Genomic DNA, 22,171 nt, shown 5'->3' on the forward strand with positions numbered 1-22,171 from the left:
CTGAGCTACATATCAACCCTCTGGTTCTCATTACTTTCCGGGTTTCATTTCCGTGTCTATCACTCCCACGCCTTCTGGGTCACTAAACTTTGCTCTCAGAATGTCTAGTTGGTCATAAATCACATGGCATATTTTATTATGTCTTAATCATTGTGGTTTGTTCCTCCAAGTCCTACTGGAGACTTTCAATGCATTTTTACATCTCTGCTTACATTTGTGGACAGACTGAGGTTGTAGCTATCGTTCCCTGCTCTCTGCCAATCCTGACGGCTGTACCTCCTGACGGCTGTACCTCCTGACAGCTGTACCGCAGATACACTCGACTCAACTGGTTGATTGTTGGTCTCTTGGTGGGTTGTGCGTTTTCTGCCTCTGTGCCTAGAAATTATTAAGTGGACCGCAAGTACTGTGAACTTGGTTTTGTTGGGTGTCGGATCTCTCTGCAGCTCTCCAGATCTTGCTTCTTGGGATCATCCTGACTCTTGCTTTTTTTTATTTCTTAGGGGACCCAGAGCAATACTGAGCCTGATCCTTGCTCAGTGACAAGTCAGGATCTTTCTGAGTATTCAGCCCTGTGCCACGTGGGTTGGCTTCCCCAGTCCACCTAGTGGGATCAGGCTCCTGCACAGTCGTGTGTGGGAGGCAGACACAGTTCTCTCTAGCCCTGTCAGAGGGATCTGCCCTCACGCGGATCTGAGTTGCTCCATCAGTCCACTTCTGTCTTTCTGGTACTCAGTCCTGTGAACTCTAGCTTGTCAGAGACTGTCAGCTCAACCAGGGACTCAACTAGGTTCCACTCCAACTCCCCTATCTTTTAGTGAGCTTCAGCTATCAACTTGACATAGCCCAGAGTTATCTAAGGGAGTCTCAGTTTAGACATTGCCTTGGTCATGTGGCACGTGTTAATGTCTGCAGGGCATTGATTGCCGTGGATGTAGGAGGGCCCGGCCATTTGTGGGTGGTACCATCCCTGGGCAAGTGGGGTGTATGGAAAAGGTAGCTGAGCATTAAGCTGAGAGCAAGCCAGTGAACAGTCTTCTTCCAGGGTTCCTGCCTCTGCTCCTGTTGAGTGCCTGCCATGACATTCCTCAGCGAGGAATTGTGACCTGGAAGTGTAAGCTAAAATTATTCTTTCATCTCCACGCTGCTTTGGGGCCTGACATATTGCAACGACAGAATAATTGAACATGCTCCCTGGATGATGGTTTAGAAGCTTCCTCGGGACAGTGAGATGGGTGGGGGTGGGGCTCTTCTGGCCGCCTCCTGGTGTTCAGGACTGTTGCTCTTCGGTCCTTCCTGTCAAGTGTCTTGAATTCTGTTGCTTCTTATCTGATTCTACTTTTCTTGTGGCAGGCTCAGGCAAGAGGCTGAATCTAGTCTCTGTTATTCTATCGTGGCCCCAAACAGAATTCTTATTTTATTTTTCTTCTAAGATTAATAGGTTCTTTTTATTTCTCAGGTCTATTTTTTTTTTTTTTTTTAGTTAATCTCTGGAGATGTATGTGTGTGTGTGTATATATTTATATATATATATATATATATATATATATACATATATGTGTGTGTGTATATGTATGTGTGTATATATATGTATATACACACATGTATATATATACATATATATACACACACACATATATATATTCATACACACACATATATATATACACACACACATATGCAGCCTAAACACATTATTGAATAATTTTGTCAGATAATATTGTTTTATTTATATTAAATCATCTTCCCTATAGCTTGATTTTATTGTCTTTAATGAAAGGGTTAGATTTTTTTCTTTTGGGGGAGAGGATTTTATTTATTTTTATGTGTGTGAATATTTGCCTCTGTGTGTGTGTCTGTGTGTGTCTGTGTAGTTCCTGTTCTTGGAGGCTAAAAGAGGGAGGAGGATCCCCCAGGACTGGAGTTATGGATGGCTGTGAGCAACTGTGTGTGTACTGAGAATTGAACCAGGGTCCTCTGGAAGAGCAGCCAATGCTCTTAACCACAGAGCCATCTCTCCAGCCCAGGGCTAGACTTCTTTACATGCTTAAAAATGTTAGCTTCCAGGCTCATTTAGAATACCTGTGGAAAGAGTTCATGTATCTTTGAGCACAGATTGGTTTCCCATCGTCTATGTGTTTCCTGGGCACCGGAGTCTCCGTGGTTCCTAAGTCTGAGATACCATTACACCGAATCCCTTGTCTGAAGTGTGGGACAGTAAAACGCAGACTGGAGCAGCCCAGGGCCCTCAGCGATCGATCGCAGGTCTGCCGCACCATTTTCTCCAACCGTACAACCTCTCCTCTGCAATGGCACGGTGCCGCTTTGGGGAGCACGAAGCAAAAGTGGCTTGGAGGGTTTCTCACAGGCTGTGGCCTTTGTAATTCAAACTAAGACTGGCAGTCTCACACAGCCTGAATGAAGGGGAGGAAGCCAACAGGTGCAGAGGAGGCCGCTGGACCTTGAAAACAAATGGACTCATGCGTGTTTACATTTAGCTCCCTTAATCCGTTTCTGTCTGTGTGTTCTCAGAGGGCGTGGGCCGAGCACACGGAGGCGGGGAATGTGTGCTATTTCTGGAGCCAGAAATGGACAAAACCCCCAGCAGGAGTCTTCTTCCTGGAGCTGACCTGTTGCAGTGACTCTGCAAAGTCATAGAAATCACCTCAGGGAGACCTGTGTCTTCCTTAGCCTCAGGACATAGACTCAGAAGCCTGTCTCACGGGGGTCAGCCAGCACGGGCTGAGACTTGCAGGGGTGGAGTGGCAGGGACTTACAGGCTTGGGGTGGGACGCAAGAGCTAATTTTGTGTAAAAGCCTCTGGAGCCCTAGGGAGGATCAAAGGATGCTCCTTCCTGAACCCCCATCCTGACCCCCTTCCCGATGTCACTGACAATGAACCCTTTCCAAACCTCTTCCTCCTCCTCTTTTTCCTCCTCTTTCTCCCCCTCCTCCTCATCCTCCTCCTTAGAATTATTTTTATCTTTTGATGTGTGTGTGTGTGTGTGTATGTGTGTGCGCGCGTGCTCGTGTGTTTGTGTGTGAACGTTTGTGTAGTGCCTCTTGAAGTCCAAAAATGTTGGAGGTCCTTAAACTGGGATTACAGCTGATTGTGAGCAGCCAGACATGAATTCTGGGAACCATATTCAGGTTGGGTATCCACATCCCGATAGGAGTTCCCAGGCTATCCGAGTTCCCAGGCTATCCTTCCCATACTGGCTGCCTGGACTTTCAAAGACATGGACATCTCTGATTGTCACTTGAGTGACTGACTCTCCATTTCTGTCTCTGTGGCCAGTGTACCAGCAGGAGAAAACAGGCAAGAGAGAAAGAGTGTAGGTGGCTACATTCAAAGATGCTTCAGATAGAGAAATCTGATTCATCGAAACCCTTACGAAGCAAATAGGACATAAAATTAATTTTTGCTTAATTATTCAGAGTTACACAACTGATAATAAACTTGTACTTCTATCTTAATCACAAAATGTTTGAAGTTATTTTAAAACTGAGATCGAATTTAGCTGTATTAAAAGAAATTTTGTTCTTAGGTTTGTTTTTCTTTTTCACTTACTATTATTCTGAACAACAGAATGTCTATCATTGAAAACACAGTCATAGTGGGGAGCATGCCAAATAAACATTTGACTAATTTTATTTAATCACCAAAACAAACTGATACGATGGGGGTTTGAGAAGGGGGGGGGTTGCTTTGTTTTTGAGAAAGGGGCTCACATGTCTCGGCTCTGAACTTCCTGTGTAGGCCAGGATGATCTTGCACTTCTGTTCCTTCTGCCTTTACCTCCCAAAGGCTGGGATTACGGTCTTGGGTCACCATGTTTGACTCTCAGTAAGATAGACGTTATTAACTTCCTTTTCCTAATGACACCAAAAGAAATTTAAGTGACTTGGTCGACCTCGGTACTCTCAGATAATTAATACCTTAAGTTTCCATACATGATCTTTGATATTTTTTCATCACCACTTATTGTAGGCTTTGCTTTTTTAAAACTAACGTTGGTCCAACTTTTCTTTCCTTTGGTAGCTATGGTGATTAAGGGGACAGGAGAGCAGTGGTCACTGTTCATCTGAGTCTGGAACAAATCAACATTTGTTAGCACCTACTGTGCTGTGCCTTCTCCAGGAACAAGAGGGAAGAAAAGAGACTTGGCTTCATGGCCTCGTGGGAGATACAGCCAGCAAGTGGCAATGACAAGACAGGTGGTAACTTCAGAGCTCTGGGTGTTGTGGGAACAGAATAGAAAGCTTGCCCACTGTATTGAGCCTGAAGAACAGCTGCCAACTAAGACCAAGGAAGACAAAGCCAGGAAGATGAAGTTTATATGAAAAGGCACTACTTTGCCATACGTGAAACCTAGCATAGCCATCATGTGTGACTCACTCAAGTCACTTTAAAATGTTATTTGTGTTTGAGATAGGCTGTCAGGCCTTAAGTGCTGGCCTCAAACTCAATGTACAACCTAGCATGACCTTAAACGTCTGATCTTTTTGCCTCTACCCGCCAAATGCTGGAATTATAAATATGCACCACCAGGCCTGCTTCACAGGACGAAAAAGTCAAACACAGGGGTTTTTTCAAATGTTGGACAATCAACTGAGCTACAGCCCTAACCTGCTTTGTTGTTGTTTAAAGGGGGAAAGATTTATTTTAAAATTTTTAAATTTTGTTTTACGTGTAATACAGAATAAGGATACAATGCCCTCTGTCTGAAACTAGAATTACAGTCGTGAGCCACCATAGTGGACTGGACCCAGGCTGTCCGCAAGAGCAACAGATGCTTTTAACCACTGAGTTTATTCTCCGATCTTTGTTTTGTTTTTCTGTACTTAAGATAAATTCACCACTTGGGAGGCAGAGGCAGGCAAATCTCTGACTTTGAGGCCAGCTTGGTCTACAGAGTGAGTTGCAGGACAGTCAGGGCTACACAGAGAAACCTTATCTTCAAAAAACCAAAACAAACCAAAACCAAATCAAAACAACCACAACAACAAAAACCCTACACAATCACATGTAGCCCAGGCTGTGACAAACTCTCTATGTAGCCAATGATGACCTTAACTTTCTGATCTTCCTCTGTCTACCTCTTCAGTGCTGAGATTGTAGACATGGGTAGGTGTGTTGCTGGGAACCAAATGCAGGGCTTCACGCATACTAAGTGAGTGCTTTGCCAGCTGAGCTGCAGCCCCAGGCCCAGCCCCAGGCCCAGCCCCAGGCCCAGCCCCAGGCCCAGCTCCAAGCCCAGCCCCAGCCCCAGCCCCAGCCCCAGCCCCAGCCCCAGCCCCAGCCCCAGCCCCAGCCCCAGCCCCAGCCCCAGCCCCAGCCCCAGCCCCAGCCCCAGCCCCAGAGGGTTTGTTTTGGGCTCCTGGTGTCAGATTCCAGCTCATGGTTACCTGGGGTCAGTGTTCTGGACTGAGACAGGACATGATGGTAGAACACAAGGCTGCTCATCTCATTGTGGTCAGGAAGAAGCATGAGAATGACCACCATAGACCCTGAGCTGGACCCCGAGATGCCCAGGGTCCATTGTGATTTGCAGATGCCTACTCTTTTCTCCCCACTACGTCATCAGAACTTGTTTATTGCCCAGGCAAAGAGGCCTAAAACAGCAGTGTTTGCCATGATAGTGGTGGTAGTGATGATGATGGTGATGATGGTGGTGGTGGTGGTGATGATGATGATGGTGATGATGTTGATGATGATGGTGGTGGTGGTGATGATGATGGTGATGATGTTGATGATGATGGTGGTGGTGGTGATGATGATGGTGATGATGGTGGTGGTGGTGGTGGTGATGATGATGGTGATGATGATGGTGGTGGTGGTGGTGGTGATGATGATGATGGTGATGATGGTGATGATGTTGATGATGATGGTGGTGGAGGTGGTGACTGTGTTGGAGGTGATGTTCTTGTTGATTAAGCATTTTTTCATGAGCCAGAAAATTTATAAATATTATTTTTATTACTGTGAGGTGGGGTCTTATGTATTCTATGCTGGCCCTGAACTCCTGATGCTTCCTACCAAGTGCTGGGATTACATGTCCCCATGCCTCACACAAACACACTGCTTTTTACCCAAAGACACTTGTGGTGGCTTGCCATGTTTAGTTTATATATTTTTTCCTTTAAAAATAAAATATAAAAGCCGGGCAGTGGTGGCACACGCCTTTAATCCCAGCACTTGGGAGGCAGAGGCAGGCGGATTTCTGAGTTGGAGGCCAGCCTGGTCTACAGAGTGAGTTCCAGGACAGCCAGGGCTACACAGAGAAACCCTGTCTCGAAAAAAAAAAAAAAACCCAAAAATAAAATATAAAAAAGTGGTTTTTTGAGTTATGGTCTTACATAGCCTGGGCTAGTCTTGAGTTATGTGGTCTTACATAGCCTGGGCTAGTCTTGAGCTTGATGTGTAGCCGAATCTGGCTTTGAACTTTAGCTTCTCCTGTCTCCACATCCTGAGTTCTTGGACTACAGAAATGCACCATTACACCTGAGTAACCCACTCTTGAAATAAAGAACTTTAGATAGCTTACAATAACATATCCAAACATGGCTTGAATATTTAAAAATAGATATAACTATGCAGGAATAAAAGACAACAAGCTAACTGTTAGCCTGAATTCATTTGCTTTGTTTTCTTCCTGGCAGCCATGATTAATGTCAGCTTGTCAGGGTCTCTAATCACGTAGCAGAGAAGCCTGTGGGCAGGTCTGTCAGGGGGTCTAAGTTGGGTTGGTTGAGGTGGAAAGCCCTCCCTCCTCAATGTGATCTATGTAGCCACATAGACGTCTGGATTTGATTGAAAGATTGTAGGCCCAAAATATAAGGCAGAGAATGAGAGGGGAAGGCACCGATGCCAGCCTTGGGCCCCCATACACACAAACACCCCCACACACGAAAACACAGACACACAGATGACATGGGCAAGCAGATACGTGTACACACACACACACAATCACACACAAAGAAGATAAAACTGTGTGTAGTGGGCAAGTTTGGTGGCACAAGTGGCCCCCAGCTGGAATCTCTAGCACCAGTGGCCCCAGAGCCGTGGGGTAGCGTCTGCTCCCAGGAGAGGTGTTGCTTTCTGCCTTGGCAGGTTGTCTGCCCAGCTGCAGGTCTCTCTCTTTCCTCTGGACTGAGTGTGGCAGCTGGTGGCAGCATAGTGCTCTGCTGGGCTCTGCCTCCCTTCTCAGTATCATTTCTTTCTGTAATAAAACATTTGCTTTGATCTGCTGGAATGTCAAGTGTTTCGCTTGCCACCACTGAAGTCATGAAAATCTCTCTGAGGAAAACATTAAAACACCCTCAAAGGATGTAAAATAAACCAGACAGAGCAAATGGCACCCTTACTTGGGATGGGATAGCTGAGCACCGTAAAAGGTAATTTCTCCTAAGATGGTACTTGATTTATTTTAGATTTTATTTAATGGGACCCTAAGGAAGGTGTCAGGTTTTTGGTTTTTTTTTTTCTAGAAAAGTTGGTTCTGGATCTGATATGAAAAAATAAATGTATACTTATATACATATGCATGCATACACACATATGCATATATTCTCTAAAAAAGTGGGGTGAAGAGGGAATTGTCAGACAATCAGTCATGTAATAAAGAGTTTATGACTAAAACTGGTAAATGAGGAGACTATTAAAATACACCAGAATTAGACCTAAGTGCACATGGAAACTCACCATTAGTAAACAGGACATCCGAAATATCAAAAGAAAAGTTGATCCTTTAATAAGTATCATGGGGACAACTGGACGGCCATTTGGAGAAGGTTAAAACTGGATCCATGCCTCATACTGTCCACTGGAATATCTGCAAACGACAGGCATGTTAGCATGAAAATAAAATCACAGACACTCAAAGAAAGTGTGAGAATTTTTTTTTAAGTAGTTTTAATGTGGGGAACTTTCTCTAACTCTGATTCAGATCCAAATCCAACAATATTGAGAAACTGATAAATTTCACTACATATAAATAAATTTTAAAAATAGACGTAGAAAACACAAAGAAACACAGTCAGAAGGAAATCAAGACATTAGCATCATGTATAAAGTTCTGCTCTCCCTAATAGATAAGGGACTCTTAAAATTGGGAGAGCCTAAACATGGCTTTAAAGGGGCAAAAGGATAGTTTACTGAAAAAAAAACACATGAGGAAAAGAAGAGAGGGCAATGAGCCCAGAAATCGCTCTCCCCGCAGCCTCTGATCTCCCAGGATGGGAGCCATGAGCGCCCGGGTCTCAGTTTGGCACCTGGGATGCTGTCTGAGCAAAGGAGCCAGACAGTTTTTTGGTTAAAAGATTGATTTGTGGCTATGTTCTCATGATGATCAAAGAAGGTGATGAGGAGTCTGTTAGAAAGAGAGAGAGAAAGAGAGAGAGAGAGAGAGAGAGAGAGAGAGCTCACCCCCACCTTTGAATAAAACACATTTTCTTTTATTGATTCTTTGTGAGGCTCACATCATGTACCCCAATCCCACCCATTTCCCCGCTCTTCCATATCCTTTCTCTGCCCTTGCAACCTCCCCCGAAAAGGAAAATTAAAAGACAAAAATAAAAAAATAAAATAAAAAAACAAAATGCATAGAAAACATCTCACAGCGGAAGCTGCAGTGTGTCCCACAGTATGTCCTTTGTCCACACTTCCTTGTTTGCAAATGTTTATTGCAATGAGTCATTGGTCTGGTTCGACGTCCCTGGCTTCTGCTCCATCATCAATGCTGGATCCTCACTGGGACTCCTCTTGGTTATTCTGTTGTTGCCTTGTTGTGAGGAGTCTGTGGAGGTTTACTAAGTGTGAGAGAAAGCATCCATGAGCAGACTCAACCCGGCAGGAATGTGGGTGGGGACCCTCGGTGGGGACCAGTGGCAAACTAGAGGAAGTGGGTGGATGAACACAGAGATGATGCTCTCCAGAGAGACAGGCTGCTGAGGTACATGTGATGCTGAGTCCTTCCTTCTTGGACCACCAGTCCTCAGGTCTATGTGCCTTCTACACCTCACATCTTACAGGATCTAAACACCTTGCCTTCCTTTGGAAGGAACCTGGAACTGGGCCCAGGACCTCTTGGGATGGGAGTAAATGGGACATCTGGCTATGACACTCCTTTCTCTATTTTGTGGGTTCTCAGATCAAGAAACAGTGCCCTTCCCCCACTCCTCATCAGCGTCACCTACACCAATCTCTTTCCTCCCTAGTTAGTTTCCCACAACTGATATAACCAAATATCACAAACCAGGAAGCCTTAAGTAACAGAATTTATCAGTCTCTACTTCTGGAGTCTGGAGATCCTCAGGGACATGGGCCCGGGTGTGACCCCTGAGCACCTACCTCCTCCTGGCTTCTGGCAACCGATTGTCAATCTTTTGTTTCCGTCCCCTACGTGGCCTTGTTCTCTGGGCATTTGGGTCAAAATTCCCCTTCTCTTTAAGAAATCCATCAAGTTGGATTAGGCATCGCCTTCACGTGTCTCTCTAACTTGATTATGTCCTCAGCGACTATTTCCTAATCACAGTTAGAGGTAGCAGGGGTCAGGTCTTCTCCATGGCTTTGGGAGGACACCATTTAACCCAGGCAGACTTCAAACTCGCCGGGATGACCTTTACCTCATGATTCTCCTGCCTCTACCTCCTGAGTCCTGGGATTGCAGGCATGTGCTATTGTCTGCAATGTGGTACTCGGGGCGTCAAACCCAGGAATCTGTGCGTGCCAGGCAAGCATTATACCAACTAAACAATATTTCCAGACCCTTTTCAGGATTTTAGTTTAGTTTTTTTTTTTTTTTTTTTTCTTCATGACAGGGGTTCTCTGTGTAACAGCCCTGGCTGCCATAGAACTCTTTAGACCAGACTGACCTTGAACTCACAGAGATTTAGTCCTGGTGCTCTGTTCCCTGAGCACCGGGACTAAAGGCATGCACCACCACCCTTAAAATTCTTTAAGCCACCTGAAATTAAATTTCTCAGGGAAACAGTCCAAGAAGTAGGTGCTTCCTGCTCTGAGTTGTCCTCTACCAAGAAAGCAAAGGGAACCAGAGCCTCACCCTCTGCTCTCCTGCTGTGGCCTTGCTAGATGCAGGATGATGTGTGAGCAAACAGAATGTCATTATCACAGCCTTGTGTGCTGTGAGGGGATCCTGAGTGAAACTGAAGGATTTATCATACCCATCTTGCAGAAGAGGAAAGTCGAGTACTGAGAGTTTGGGTAAGATGCTCGTGGTAGCTGGATGGCAAGAGGCAGAACCAGGACCCAAGGTCTGTGATGCTTCAGTAACCATGAGTCTCCCTGGCAGTGCCCCCATCTCTCTTTTGCCTGTTTCTGTGATGGCATCTCTTCACCCAGGGCTTATACATGCAGAGGGTGGTGACATCCTGGCCCAGAGAAAGATGGCAAATGCCAACCTTCTCTAATGGGAAATCAACCCACAGTGACTTACTAAGTCCCATCAGAAGCCGGACAACATTGGTCTGTTTTTCATTTAACTCTCACAGTAACCCCATGGTGTTCTTTTTATTTTCCTGACATGGAAAATAAACATATGACCCATGCTTGCCTCAAACTCCTTAAGTAGCCAAGAATGACTTTGAATTCTTAGTTCTCCTGCCTCCGCCACCTGAATGCTGGAGTTACAGCACCTGGCTCTGTTTCTGTCTTAGAAGGTGACATGGAGGTTCTAAGAGGCAAAGGAACTGAACCAGTGGCTGGACAAGTGTCTGTGCAGAGAGGGGAGGTTTCCTGTGCCTGCGGGGAGGCCTGGGGATGATCAAAGAGGCCATACCAGGGAGGGACAGTCTCTCCAGGCCAGCTGCACGGGTGCCCACTCTGTGAGGTCAGCACGTCACAGGCTCTCACTGTTCCTGGCGAAGCGCTGGCATGCACAGGCCTCCGGTGTAGCCTTCCATAATGGTCACCTGATCCCAGAGCTGGTGGGCACACAGCCTGAAATGTTTATGCTCTGATGACCAACTGGCCTGACAGACAGACAGGCAGACATGTGATAAGAGGAGACAGAGGAGGGTGCTGGGGGAGGGGTGGGATAAAGGAATCCCCCCTCTCCAAGAAGCACTGATTGCTTGGCTGGGGCCTCTGAGTGACAGTGACATTCTCCAGGGATTAAGCATGTAGCGTGGAAGCTGGGTCTCCCCAGGGGGTGCAGAGCCCTATGGAACTTAAATCATGCAATTAACCACCAGCTAGTATTTCTCCCACATGCATGTCATACCTACCTCGCTTCCCACCCTCCCAGGAGAGACTCAGTAGGGACTGGCTTATAACACAAAGCTGTACTGGATTCCACTTTAGTTTTCTTCTAAAGAACAAATAAGAGAAAATCTTTTCTGGCTCATCCAGGCCTACCTCAGAACTCTGCTTTGCAGAAAGCCAGGTCCAGGCCAGCCTGGACTCAGCCACTCTGAGCCCCTTGCAACTCTGGACTCAGCTTACACTTGGGTTTGCATGTTGCCAGGTCTTGAACCAGAGGCAGAAGAAAGCATTGCATCCCTGTAGCTTGAGACAAGGATGCTTTACAAGAAGTGAAATGCTGATGTCACTAGTTTAGGATAACTGCTTTTCTGTTCAGGGACATAGGGGGACATGACGTGTACCCACCCAGTGCTCTAGAACCTGGATTTCTGAACTCCCAAGCTACAGCCACTTTGACCACAACAGAATACCTGCCACGGGCTTCTTAGAGGACGAAGGGTCTGGCTGGTAAATTCCCAACCAATGAGATGGAGGTGAAGCTCTCTCCTGCAGCCAATGAGAGATGTTCTCTGGGTTGTTAGGCAGAAAAGAGCTTAACATGGGTCATGTCCTCACCTCATCTGTCTCCTTCACATTCAAATGCGCATCCAGTCCCATGAGTAACCACAGTATTTTTAAACAGCATCTTTCAGCCAGTCTCTGCTGTTTGTTTATTTGTGTTGTTTTCAGAGAAGTGATTCTTCCTGAAGTCGGGATGGAGCCCTTGATCATTTACAAACATCTGCAGGATGGCAGGAAGGAGAGACTGGCAAACAGATAATGCCCACCTCAGGGGGCCCTGACAAGAGAAATCAGGGAATGTAGAGAGAAGGCAAGCCAAGGATGAGGTACAGACAGCAGGGAGGGTCAGGCCCTGAGGGCAGAGAGAGGCAAGCTGAGTCTCTGGCTCCCATTTTTACCAAAGAACACAACAGAATAGTTAAAAACTCAACACTGAGAAGGTCAGAGACCTGGCTTCCCAATTAGCTAAGTAGCTGGACTTTATCAAGCTTTGAGTGGTGGTTGTTGTAATCTGTAAAATGGGCATAAAAATGATTCGTGTTGGAGCTGTAGTTCAGTTGGTAGAGTGCTTGCCAATCTGGGTTTAAAAGAACAGCAACATCAGCCACTAGCTCGTAGTAAGGTGGTTGTAAAAATTAAAGGAGGGTAAGCATTCAAGAAATGGCAACAGTTGCTATTAATGCCCAGATGAGTTGATACACTTGGGTCTAGATGTGTAAAATGTATTCTGAATGATGAACTACTAGATTCAGATTGAATGAACATGACTACTGGTGAATCTGTGGTTTCCTTGTATAACTGTCTTTAATAACTAGTGTATTAGTGTAGTCTTTTAATACTAGTGTATTAAAAAAGGCTGGTCTGAAGTCAGAACAATATACTCTCCAGTGTCTTTTTTCTTTTCTTTTGATTCCTTTTTTATTTATTTATTTATTTTATTTTTTTATTTTTTTAATCAACATTCTTGGGCTGGCAAGATGGAACGGTAGTTTAAGATATTTACAGCCACCTCTGCTGAATTCAGGTCACCCGGGGTCCACACGGTGGAAGAAGACTGACTTCTCCAAGTTGTCCTCTGGCTTCTACAAATGTTCTGTGGCATCACCACCCCACCGATAAAGAAAAATGTAATTTAAAAAAACTAAGTAAAAAAAATAAACATCTTATTAATTACTTCATTATGCTAATGGCTGATTGTTGAGCAGTGAAATCATTAAATTTCACTGCTATTAAAAAGCAATGTTGCAAAGTGAAAATTCAAGTTGTATACATTTCAATTAATTTTGTTCCAAATGTTTAAATAATATAAAAGACCACACAAGGAAAAGGTTCTTGCATTGTCCCAGTTTGTAGAGGTACTTGCTACTGATAATTACTGACTTGTATAATTTCCCCAGAGATGTTCCACTTAGGACATTTAGTCACGACACAATGCTCTAGAGAGACTAGCATTTTCTTTCAGGAAATGTCTCCTGAGCAGGCAGAGACTTCCCTGTAGAGAGCTGCTCCAGTCAGGAGTAGAGACCCTCTGTATGAGCACAGACCGTTTCCCACTGCTCATTTGGCTGCTTCTAGCTTTTGCTATTATGAACAATACTAGTCAATTCCCTTGAAAGCACAGCTGTGATTGTACACACACACACACACACACACACACACACACACACACACACACACACGGGGAAACACTACTAGGAGGGCAACTGCCCAATCAGTTTTCTGTGTTGAAATTAAAAATATATATATATTTTTAGTTAACATACAACACAGTGGGTTTGACTATGGCATTTTCATATTTGTCTGTCTTTGCCCCTTGCCCATACTCACCTCCTCACCGTCCTTCCCTGTGCCTCCGGCTTCCTCGTTGCAACCTTGTTGCAATGTTAGTGGATAATTCCAGCTCACATGCAGAGACTGCAGCAGTTTGCACTTCTCCTTGCAGCAGAGGTCTGTGTCTCTCAGCCTCACTGGCTCTGGGAGACGGAGCTTTACCATCTAGAGGAGTACACACCGGGAGGGGCAGCACACCTGAAGTGTTTGATCCCTTCAGCAGAGGAACGATCACATCAGCCTGAAAGGTAGGCGATGTCCCCTTTGAGTAGAGGACAGTGTTACAGAGATACAGAACAATGATACAGTGTTACAGAGCAGGCACTGAGTCCTGGCTTTGCTCTCCAGCATCCCAGCGACCTTGCACACGTTCTTCAGGCTTCTCTGTCTGCATTCAATAAACAGGTATGAGAAAACAGAGCCTGAAAGCCAGTAAATTAATTATTCAGGTTATGAAACAAGGCAGGGGCCCAGTGTCACGTCAAGTTTGAGAATGATTGACCCTAGAATAACAAGGTTGCTTGGTTTCTTTAAATGTTCCCGTTACAATTTGGATACCATCTACTAATCTATGGCTCTCGGAAGGTGTCTGTGGCAGGTTGAATCATAGTGAAGGTGCTGTTTTTATTCCCTGGAGGAGGGAACTTCATGGGCAGTGAGCTCTCAGCTCCATACCCAGCATCCAGGCAGTGTGAAGGGGTGACAGATGGGATTTGAAGATGGACCGGCCTATCAGTGGTCTTGCTTTTGTCCCTCAGAAGCTGAGTGCCCTTGAGCAACATTCTGTAGCTATCTGAGAGACTCAGTTTCCTTGGTTGAAAAACACAGTAATGCCAGCTAGCTCAGGGGGTTGCTGTCTGAAGATAAGCAGTGCAAGTCTCCCATGAAAAGTCCATGCACAACAAAAGCCTCACTGCCTGATCTCTGTGGGTCAAGGAGGGACAGGATGCTCCTGCAGAGCGAGAAGAGAGCTGCTGCCAGCCCTCCCCTTAGTCAGACTCCCCACTGTGAACTGAAGTGGGTGACTCAGCCTTTCTCGGAGAAGCACGCTCTTAGGGGATGGTGGGGTGGTGGATTCTAGATAATTCTCTCTCTCTCTCTCTCTCTCTCTCTCTCTCTCTCTCTCTCTCTCTCTCTCTCTCTCTCTCTGTGTGTGTGTGTGTGTGTTGTGTCACTCCTAGATAAAAGTCGAGGAAAAGTAACCGAGTCCCCACTTAGTTAATGCATGTAATGTTTGACTTGGAAAGTAGACATGGTTGTTCACTGTAGTCCCACTGTAGGCAGCACTCTTGGGGATCCGGCTCAATCAGCTCATGGTTTCTGTCTCAGCACTATCCTCCACATTACAAGTGACACATATTAAGCTATAAACATGTAAATAACATTTCTGGGGGAAAAAACTGCCTTTGGACCATGGTTTTTCTCTTATTATTTATTTCTTTACTTTAAAATCCAAACTCAAAAGGAGGAGGAAACACCCAGTGAATGAATACTCAGTCTCCCTTTGCTCTGTATTTCCCCCGGAGGGACACTCGAAATTCACCCCCACACCTCAGTCTCTCTGCACCCACTCCCATGGAGAGAACTCCATAGAGTTCCATGTTACTAAGTCTTTAATAACAGCACTAGTGTGCCTTCCACCCACTCAGTTTCCTCGGAATCTTAAAAATACCTAGTTCAAGTCAGTCACCATTGATCTGTAGAATCCCACCTGTAAAAAATAGGCCCTGATATCTCCTGTGTGCAGGAAACATCCCTAACTTCCAGGGCCTCATTACTTCTAATTCTGTCACATTTGCAGACCAACCCTCAGAGAGGATACCTTTCCATTGGTGCATTGCAGTCGACAGTAAATAGATCTGTCTCGTGACTACAAAGCTCTTTCCAGAGAGGCTTTAGACGATTCTCTGGCATGCGTTTCAAGGGAAACATCTGGGAAGACTTCGTTCATTGTCTTTTCTGGGAGAGTCACAATGTTAGTTTTAGGTAATTCCCTCCAGGGTTAACGGAGTGTGTGTCTGTGCGTGGGTAAGATGGAGTGTGTGAAGCCACTCAAGAAATTAGTGACAGAAGTCAATCACGGAAAACTGCTCCAGACTTCTTAGCCCCGTGTCTTCAGACAACGTGCTCCCCTTGTGAGAGGGGCCAGCAAGTAAGCAGTGTTTACTGGAGAGACTTTTTGTTTTTGTTTTCCCGGGATAGGCTTTCTCTGTGTCACCCTGGCTGTCCTGGAACTTGCTCTGTAGACTAGGCTGGCCTCCAACTCACAAAGATCCCCCTGCCTTTGCCTCTTAAGTGAAGTTCTGGGGTTAAAGGCACGTGCTGCCACCGCTGCCCGGACAAAACTGTCATCTTTCAGAGAGTTCAAGCAGCTGTCAGGTTTTGAGCCATCTTTCGAATTTTCCGGTGCGTGAAGCAGGTAGGCAGGCAAGACTTCAGGTCCTGGGGTCAGCTCGCTGCACTCTGGCTTGTAACGCACGAGAGAGGAGCTTGGCTGCCGGCGTCCAAGTCTGGAGCACAAGGGACCGTCCCGGTCCGAAGGAGCACGAGGCGGCCACGCCCCTGTCCGGTGCTCAGGTGCAGGAGGGGCTGCCGGAGCAGGTGTTTCCCGGTCCAGTCTCCAGCTGCTCCGCCCTCAGAGCCTCACAGGTGGGTGCGCGCAGCTGCCACCCATTGCACACAGGTGTCCGGCGCAGGTGGGCTTCGGGCAATTAGCAGAGTCGGAGAACTCTCCATAAGAGACGTGTCAATATATATATATATATATATATATATATATATATATATATATATATATATATATATATATATATATATTGCCTGGTTTTCTTTTGCTCCCATGGGGTCCCTGTGGGGACTTTCGGGGAAAATTAAAAGAATTGAATCCGCTGCTACCCCTCCGTGGCCTCTGGGACCAGAAGAGACAGCTGGAATTGCAAATGTGTTGTGAGCTCTGGGGCCTGATCATCTGAGCCCCGAGATGGCTGTTCCCACCCACCTAGGGAAGGATGTGGCGGTGTCGAGCCCTTCCAGTGGCGCTGGCCGGGCTCCAGCCGCAGGAGGATGCCAAGCCCCCGGGGCACTTCGCGCTGGCGATGTCCTCGGGGCTCGGCCGGAGCCCGGCAGCTTGTGCGCTCCGGAAGAAGCTACAGGGCGGCGGAGGGCGGCTGGCGGGCAGGCCGGCGTGTCGCCCTCTCACGAGGGTGTCGCGCTGAGAAGCGCCTGGCTGGCAACCCCGAAGGGCTCGCGGTGGCGGCCGCTGCTCTGCGTCCCAGCTCACTGCGTCTTGGATGGGCAGGCACAGTTGTCCCGGTCACCCCGCGCGCAGCAGCTCCTGAGCGTCCCGCGGCTCCCGTGGGCCCGGGGACGCCCCCGGTTCCTGTCCCTGTCCCCCGCCCCCTCCGCAGCCTCTCCGGCAGGAGCGGCGGGAGGTGGAGGAGGCGGTGCCGCGGGGACTGTCTCCTCCCCACCCTTCTCGTCTCCTCCCCGCGCCACCGAGAAGGACAAGGGGACTGGGCACAGGGACCCCGGCCAGTGAGCGTCTGTGTTCCGGGACCGCCCCTCCCGCGCGCTCTTTCGCTGCGAGCCCGGGCCGGTGTCGCCGCGCATGGTGCTGGCAGCAGCCATGAGCCAGGACGCGGATCCCAGCGGTCCGGAGCAACCCGACAGAGATGCCTGCGTTGTGCCGGGTGTTCAGGGGCCCTCCGCTCTCCAAGGCCAGCAAGGGATGCAGCCCCTGCCGCCACCGCCACCGCCGCAACCTCAAGCCAGCCTGCCCCAGATCATCCAAAAGTAAGAGCGAGAAGGGATTGGGGCCTCGGGGGTGAGCCTGGGACACACCCCAGGGGCCCTCTTTTGTGGCTTCCTTTCCATCCTTTGCTAAACTTCGCCGGCCCCGCTTGTGTTTGAAGTGTTGTTGGTCCTGTGGGCAGGGTCGGTGTCATTCTGGCTTGTTGGTGGTATTGGGTAGAACGCAGTCAAGTTATTCGTGTGTGTGTGTGGGGGGGGGGGTGCGTAATTTTCGCTTTTTCGTATGTGTTCTCTTCTCTCTCCTGAATGTTACTGGATCTTTTTAACTTCATAAGCTCGAGGTTGGGGAAAACGGCCCAGAGACTATTTTTTCATCCTTCTGGTCCTTAGAGACCACTGGAATGTATTAAGGTGACGACGACGACAATGACAGGTCAAGCGTGAGTGTGAGCGCCTAGTGAAGGGTGTGTGATAAGTCGTCACTGAGAACAAAACTACCTTCAGTGGAGTCAACTAGAGACCTTAGGGCAAAGGGAGTTGTGGGCCTGAAAACAACGCGCAAAAAAACAGTTTACAACATGGCCCTTGCAAGGAGTTCTCAGCCGCAGGAAAGGTTTTCCCTAGATACCGTGGTGAACCTTGCGGTTCTTCTTTTCATTGGTTTGGTAAACTGGGGTGGTCAGGGGTCCCAGGAAGGCCCTTATCCCGTCTGGGAAGCATAAAAGTAAGCCGCTGGTGTTTGACTTCCTCCAATTCTTAAAAGCCTTTGTTTTGACAGTGAGAGGCCTAAAATGTTGGACTGTTCGAAGGTTCTTTATTTTGCTTCAGGCTTGGTCAACCTGTGACAAAGTCCTGAAAAATAGTTTGAGTGCTTCTACAAGTCTAGATTGGAACATGTAAACTCAGGAAAACCCACATGGAGAGCTGAAGGGTTTTTTGTTGGCTGTTCTGTCGTTAGGGATTCTGTAAACTCACTACGACGCACTAAGAAAAAAAAGCAAACGCAGAAAAGGAAATGGAAGCAAATAGTAGTCAACTCTGAATGGCTTTAAAAAGAGAGTTATGTAACAGAAAAGAGTGAAGATTCAAATTTGCCATCAATAACGGGGGTGTCACGTTTCAGGACAAAATGGTTCCTATATGTTGGCTGGTCGACTCCTAAAGTCCTATTTTACTTATCAAGCTTTTGGCCTTAAACTTTGATATTTTACATATTTTTTTAGCTACTTGCAATTTGCAACCTTTTAAAAGGGAAAACGTTTCCGAGGATTGTTTTTTTCCCTCTCTTTGTAAAGCGTTTCAGCTAATGAGAACTGACCCTTTTACTCCTGAAGTTTCACTTCGATCCTCAACTTAAATAAAAGTCAGCTGATAAAAACTGCTTAAGTACAAAGTCTGCTTACTAAATTTATCCAAATTGATCAGCTATGAATTTGAAACCATTATTTTTCTCTGTGAACCGGTGGTTTGTGTGCTGAAATCAGCCTTCATGTTAAATTTATCAAAACTGCTTTGTTTTTTAATAATTAGCCTGTGTTTCATCAGTTTTAAGTAGAAGAAAACTAGGAACTTCTTATTCCCAGAAAAAGAAAATCTTCACAGATGGCTATTTGAAGTACTGCCAGGTAGGAAAAAAAAAAAAGCCAATCTGCAGAAATGGATTATTTAAGATACATTTTAGTTTCCTCACGTAATTAATAATGTAAACTATACATTTATTATCCTATTTGGAAAATTCCATCTCTGAAATGCGTTATTTTAAAAAGACACAAGGGATCCTCTCAAAGATGGCTTCTTCTGCTTACAGGCCAGGATGGAGCCCTGTAGAAGTGCCCTGGACAGATCCATGTTGAAGGACAACGGCTAAGGTGGCTGAATGTGCCCATGGGATTTGATGTTCGTGCTCTTATATTTCAGAGCTTCTCTTTATAAGGAAGATTTGGGGTTTGTGTCTCCCTCTGTGCCACAGAAATTCCGCTGGAACCAAGCACAACACGGCAAAGTGCTTTGCGGGCCCATCTGTAATGCGCTGAAACCCGAGCGGGCTATTTTGAAACTACGTTTGCATAATTTAATCTGAGCGACCATTTTTATGTTGTTAGGAGGTACTGTTTTCATCAACCATCTTCGAGAAGAGGTAGCGGGTTGCCTGCCTTTGGCCGCAAATGAATTGTCTGGCCCCGGATTTGGAGAAATTTGTGAGCTAAAGCTGTGGATTAAAAAAAAAAAAAAAAGTAATTGAAACCCATATTGAATATTCTAAGTGAATCTTCAGTTTTTGAAGTTAGTTTGGTGAGGTCAGTAAGTCACCCTTAAGTTTCATTCTCTTTCAAAATGACGGAGACATCAGTCTTTTGGTGGTGTAGCAGTTAGGGACTATGGGAAATGTTGATTGATTAGCAATGGTTTTCATTTTGATCGTGGTCATTGAGTTTGGTAAAGTCATTGGTGACGATGGAAACAGGCTTTGTCCTCATGCTGTTTATTATGTCGTAGGGCTGCTCTTAACTGACCAGACGCTTGCAATGCCATGATGAATAGTGGGGCTCAGTTGGGTGTTTGTTTTACTGCAGCCTGTCTCACTACTTGGGCGGTTGTGTCTTCTGTTCATCGGTAGGGTCTTTCCGTTCGGATCAGGTGTATGCTCTTGGTTTTCTTATCATTGTGTTCTTAACATTAGTTGGGAGCCAGCCATGCCCCTGAGGCTCCCGGCTGTCCCTGACATGAGAAGCATTGACCAGGTTACAATCACATAACTAGGGTCTTGGGAAAGTTTTGTTTTAAATGTTGAGTTCTGCAAACTGGTCAAAGTGGAGCTGTCCTTGTAAGCTTTTTTTTTAAGCTCTTCAAAAAACAAGAAATATAAAAATGCTTTAGGCAAAGATGTGAGATGAGTTTAGGAAATCAAAATAATTTGAAGATTAAAAGAAAAAAGACAGACTTATCTTTCATGTTAGCAGAAGAAAACATTGGTGTTTGTTGGCAAATGTTTTATCAGGACCTATATTATCAACTATTGATGCTAGTTTCCAAAATTATTTTGTTTTAATTGTGTGCTTTAACCTTGAATACAATCTTTGATTTATAAGACATTATAAACATTGATGGACCACACGCAATTAAATTTTAGATTATAAGTTTCTAAACCATCAGAATAAAGACACAGTTGCAGTTGTGTAACGTGGATGTCAGTAGACAGTCAGGATTACAAGAGCCACCCCTGGGTAGGAGGAAAAGAACCAAACACACATAACTCTATGAAGCAATCACAAAGATGATTTTCCTAAATTATTTGACTTGCTGCAGGATTTTTAAAAAATTAATGTGAGACATCAGGTTGCATATTTAATTTGAGTATAGATAAGCTACTTTCTCCTGCCCAGATCACTTTCACAAGCAAATACAAGACGATTGGTTTAGTGTTTGATAGCTAGCATCCCGGCACGGGAGTCCAGCTTGAGTTCAGTGGTTGCTTGGTAGTTAGTCAGCTTGTTCTCTGTGCTTGAAGGCTAAGTACTTAGAATAGAAAATGCTACAAGTAGCCTCTCCAATAGCAGATAATGTAACAGACTGCCTCCATTCCGGGGGAGATCCATGTCATGGTTATGGGTATGGAGCAGGCAGGCAGATTCTAATCTTGGGTGGTACCCGTCTACTTGATGGGCATGCTAACATTCTATCTACAGTTAAGGGAAGAAATTAAGAATTTGCCAAAAGGGGACATTACCTCGCAGACATGTTTGATACTTTTCTGGAAAGCAGATGGAGTTTCTAACATCTGTGTCAGTTCCTAACATCAATCTGAGCCCATTTTCCAGGGGAATAGGAATACATTTGTAGGAGGAATTTTGGAAATTTTAAACACCGTCTTAGACTACACGCAAGACAAGTATTTGGCAGGGAAAACATCTGCAAGGATTAAGTCTCCCCGCCTGAACAGGGGAGAGAGAAAAGGGTCCTTGTTAAGGCTTTTAAGTATCTGCTTCTCCAGAAAGCCCCTGAAAGCCGTTCATTTTATTTCTTTCTTAATGAAATTTTACTCAAAAGCTCCCCTTTCCCCCGTAAGTGTTTCTGGATAATAAGGATAGCGGCGCAGTTTTGAGTTTTTCTCAAATTGCCTGAAAGATCAGTATTATGAAATGTAGAACACTGTTCCCTTTAGTCACAGCACATGACTGTACACTAAAGGCTCAAATGCCTGTGCTGGTGGAAAGGAGAAAACTCGCTTTGGCCCTTTCTTCTATCCACTCCTTCATCTGCTATCACCTTAGAAGTTTATGAAACTAAAGATTTAACAGGGCGTTTGTCAGCTGGACATAAACTTTGGCTGGCTGAGAACTTTTTGCCAGTCTTAACAGTCTTAACAGTCTGGGGTCGGGGGTTCTTAACCAACAGGGCAATGACTCCCATTTTCCAGTTTCTCTCTCTCCTCTGATTTATTTTTCTTGTGGTTGTAAGGTTCTTGATGGCAGTTTAAACTGATTTTTTCCCCCTCTGTCCACTTGGCCAATCCTCAAGCAAACAATGCAATTGAAACGCACAGCTTTGATAAACAAAAATGCAAAAGAAATACTGGGAACTCAGGAATGTCACCAAGAGATAGAAATTAAACCGGGTTACAAAAACATGGAGGCTAAAGATAGGACGAACCTGAACCAGCGGTGTGGAAATCCCGAAGAGCCATTTCCTACCTTGTGATCTGGTTGGGAATGACCTAATTGGTTTTATTTTGTATATTTTAACAGAATGTTTCTACGGATCCATTTCGGGTGTAAAGGTCTGCTGGAAGTATTTGGAGTTTTGAGA

The 22,171-nt window shown here is 45.7% G+C and overlaps 1 protein-coding gene and 1 long non-coding RNA gene across 3 annotated transcripts in view; one reads left to right on the top strand and one right to left on the bottom strand.

The window, feature by feature from the left end:
• Positions 1 to 3,654: 3,654 nt before the first annotated feature.
• Positions 3,655 to 13,998, bottom strand: LOC143438632 (uncharacterized). Of its 2 annotated transcripts, none has more exons than XR_013107351.1 (3): positions 13,613 to 13,998; positions 7,706 to 7,835; positions 3,655 to 3,876 (listed from the first exon to the last, which is right to left on the bottom strand). It is a non-coding gene; the product is annotated as an uncharacterized LOC143438632 (long non-coding RNA). The 2 variants fall into 2 exon arrangements; XR_013107352.1 differs by lacking the exon at positions 13,613 to 13,998 and adding an exon at positions 8,621 to 9,770.
• Positions 13,999 to 17,222: 3,224 nt separating this feature from the next.
• Positions 17,223 to 22,171, top strand: part of Rbm20 (RNA binding motif protein 20) — a 187,801-nt gene continuing 182,852 nt past the window's right edge. Inside the window, exon 1 of the mRNA XM_034499236.2 lies at positions 17,223 to 17,407. Coding sequence (XP_034355127.1) covers positions 17,223 to 17,407 — 185 coding nt within the window. The remainder of the gene's footprint in view (positions 17,408 to 22,171) is intronic.

This window comes from Arvicanthis niloticus, chromosome 1, assembly GCF_011762505.2.
Source record: "Arvicanthis niloticus isolate mArvNil1 chromosome 1, mArvNil1.pat.X, whole genome shotgun sequence".
Classification (NCBI taxonomy): domain Eukaryota; kingdom Metazoa; phylum Chordata; class Mammalia; order Rodentia; family Muridae; genus Arvicanthis; species Arvicanthis niloticus.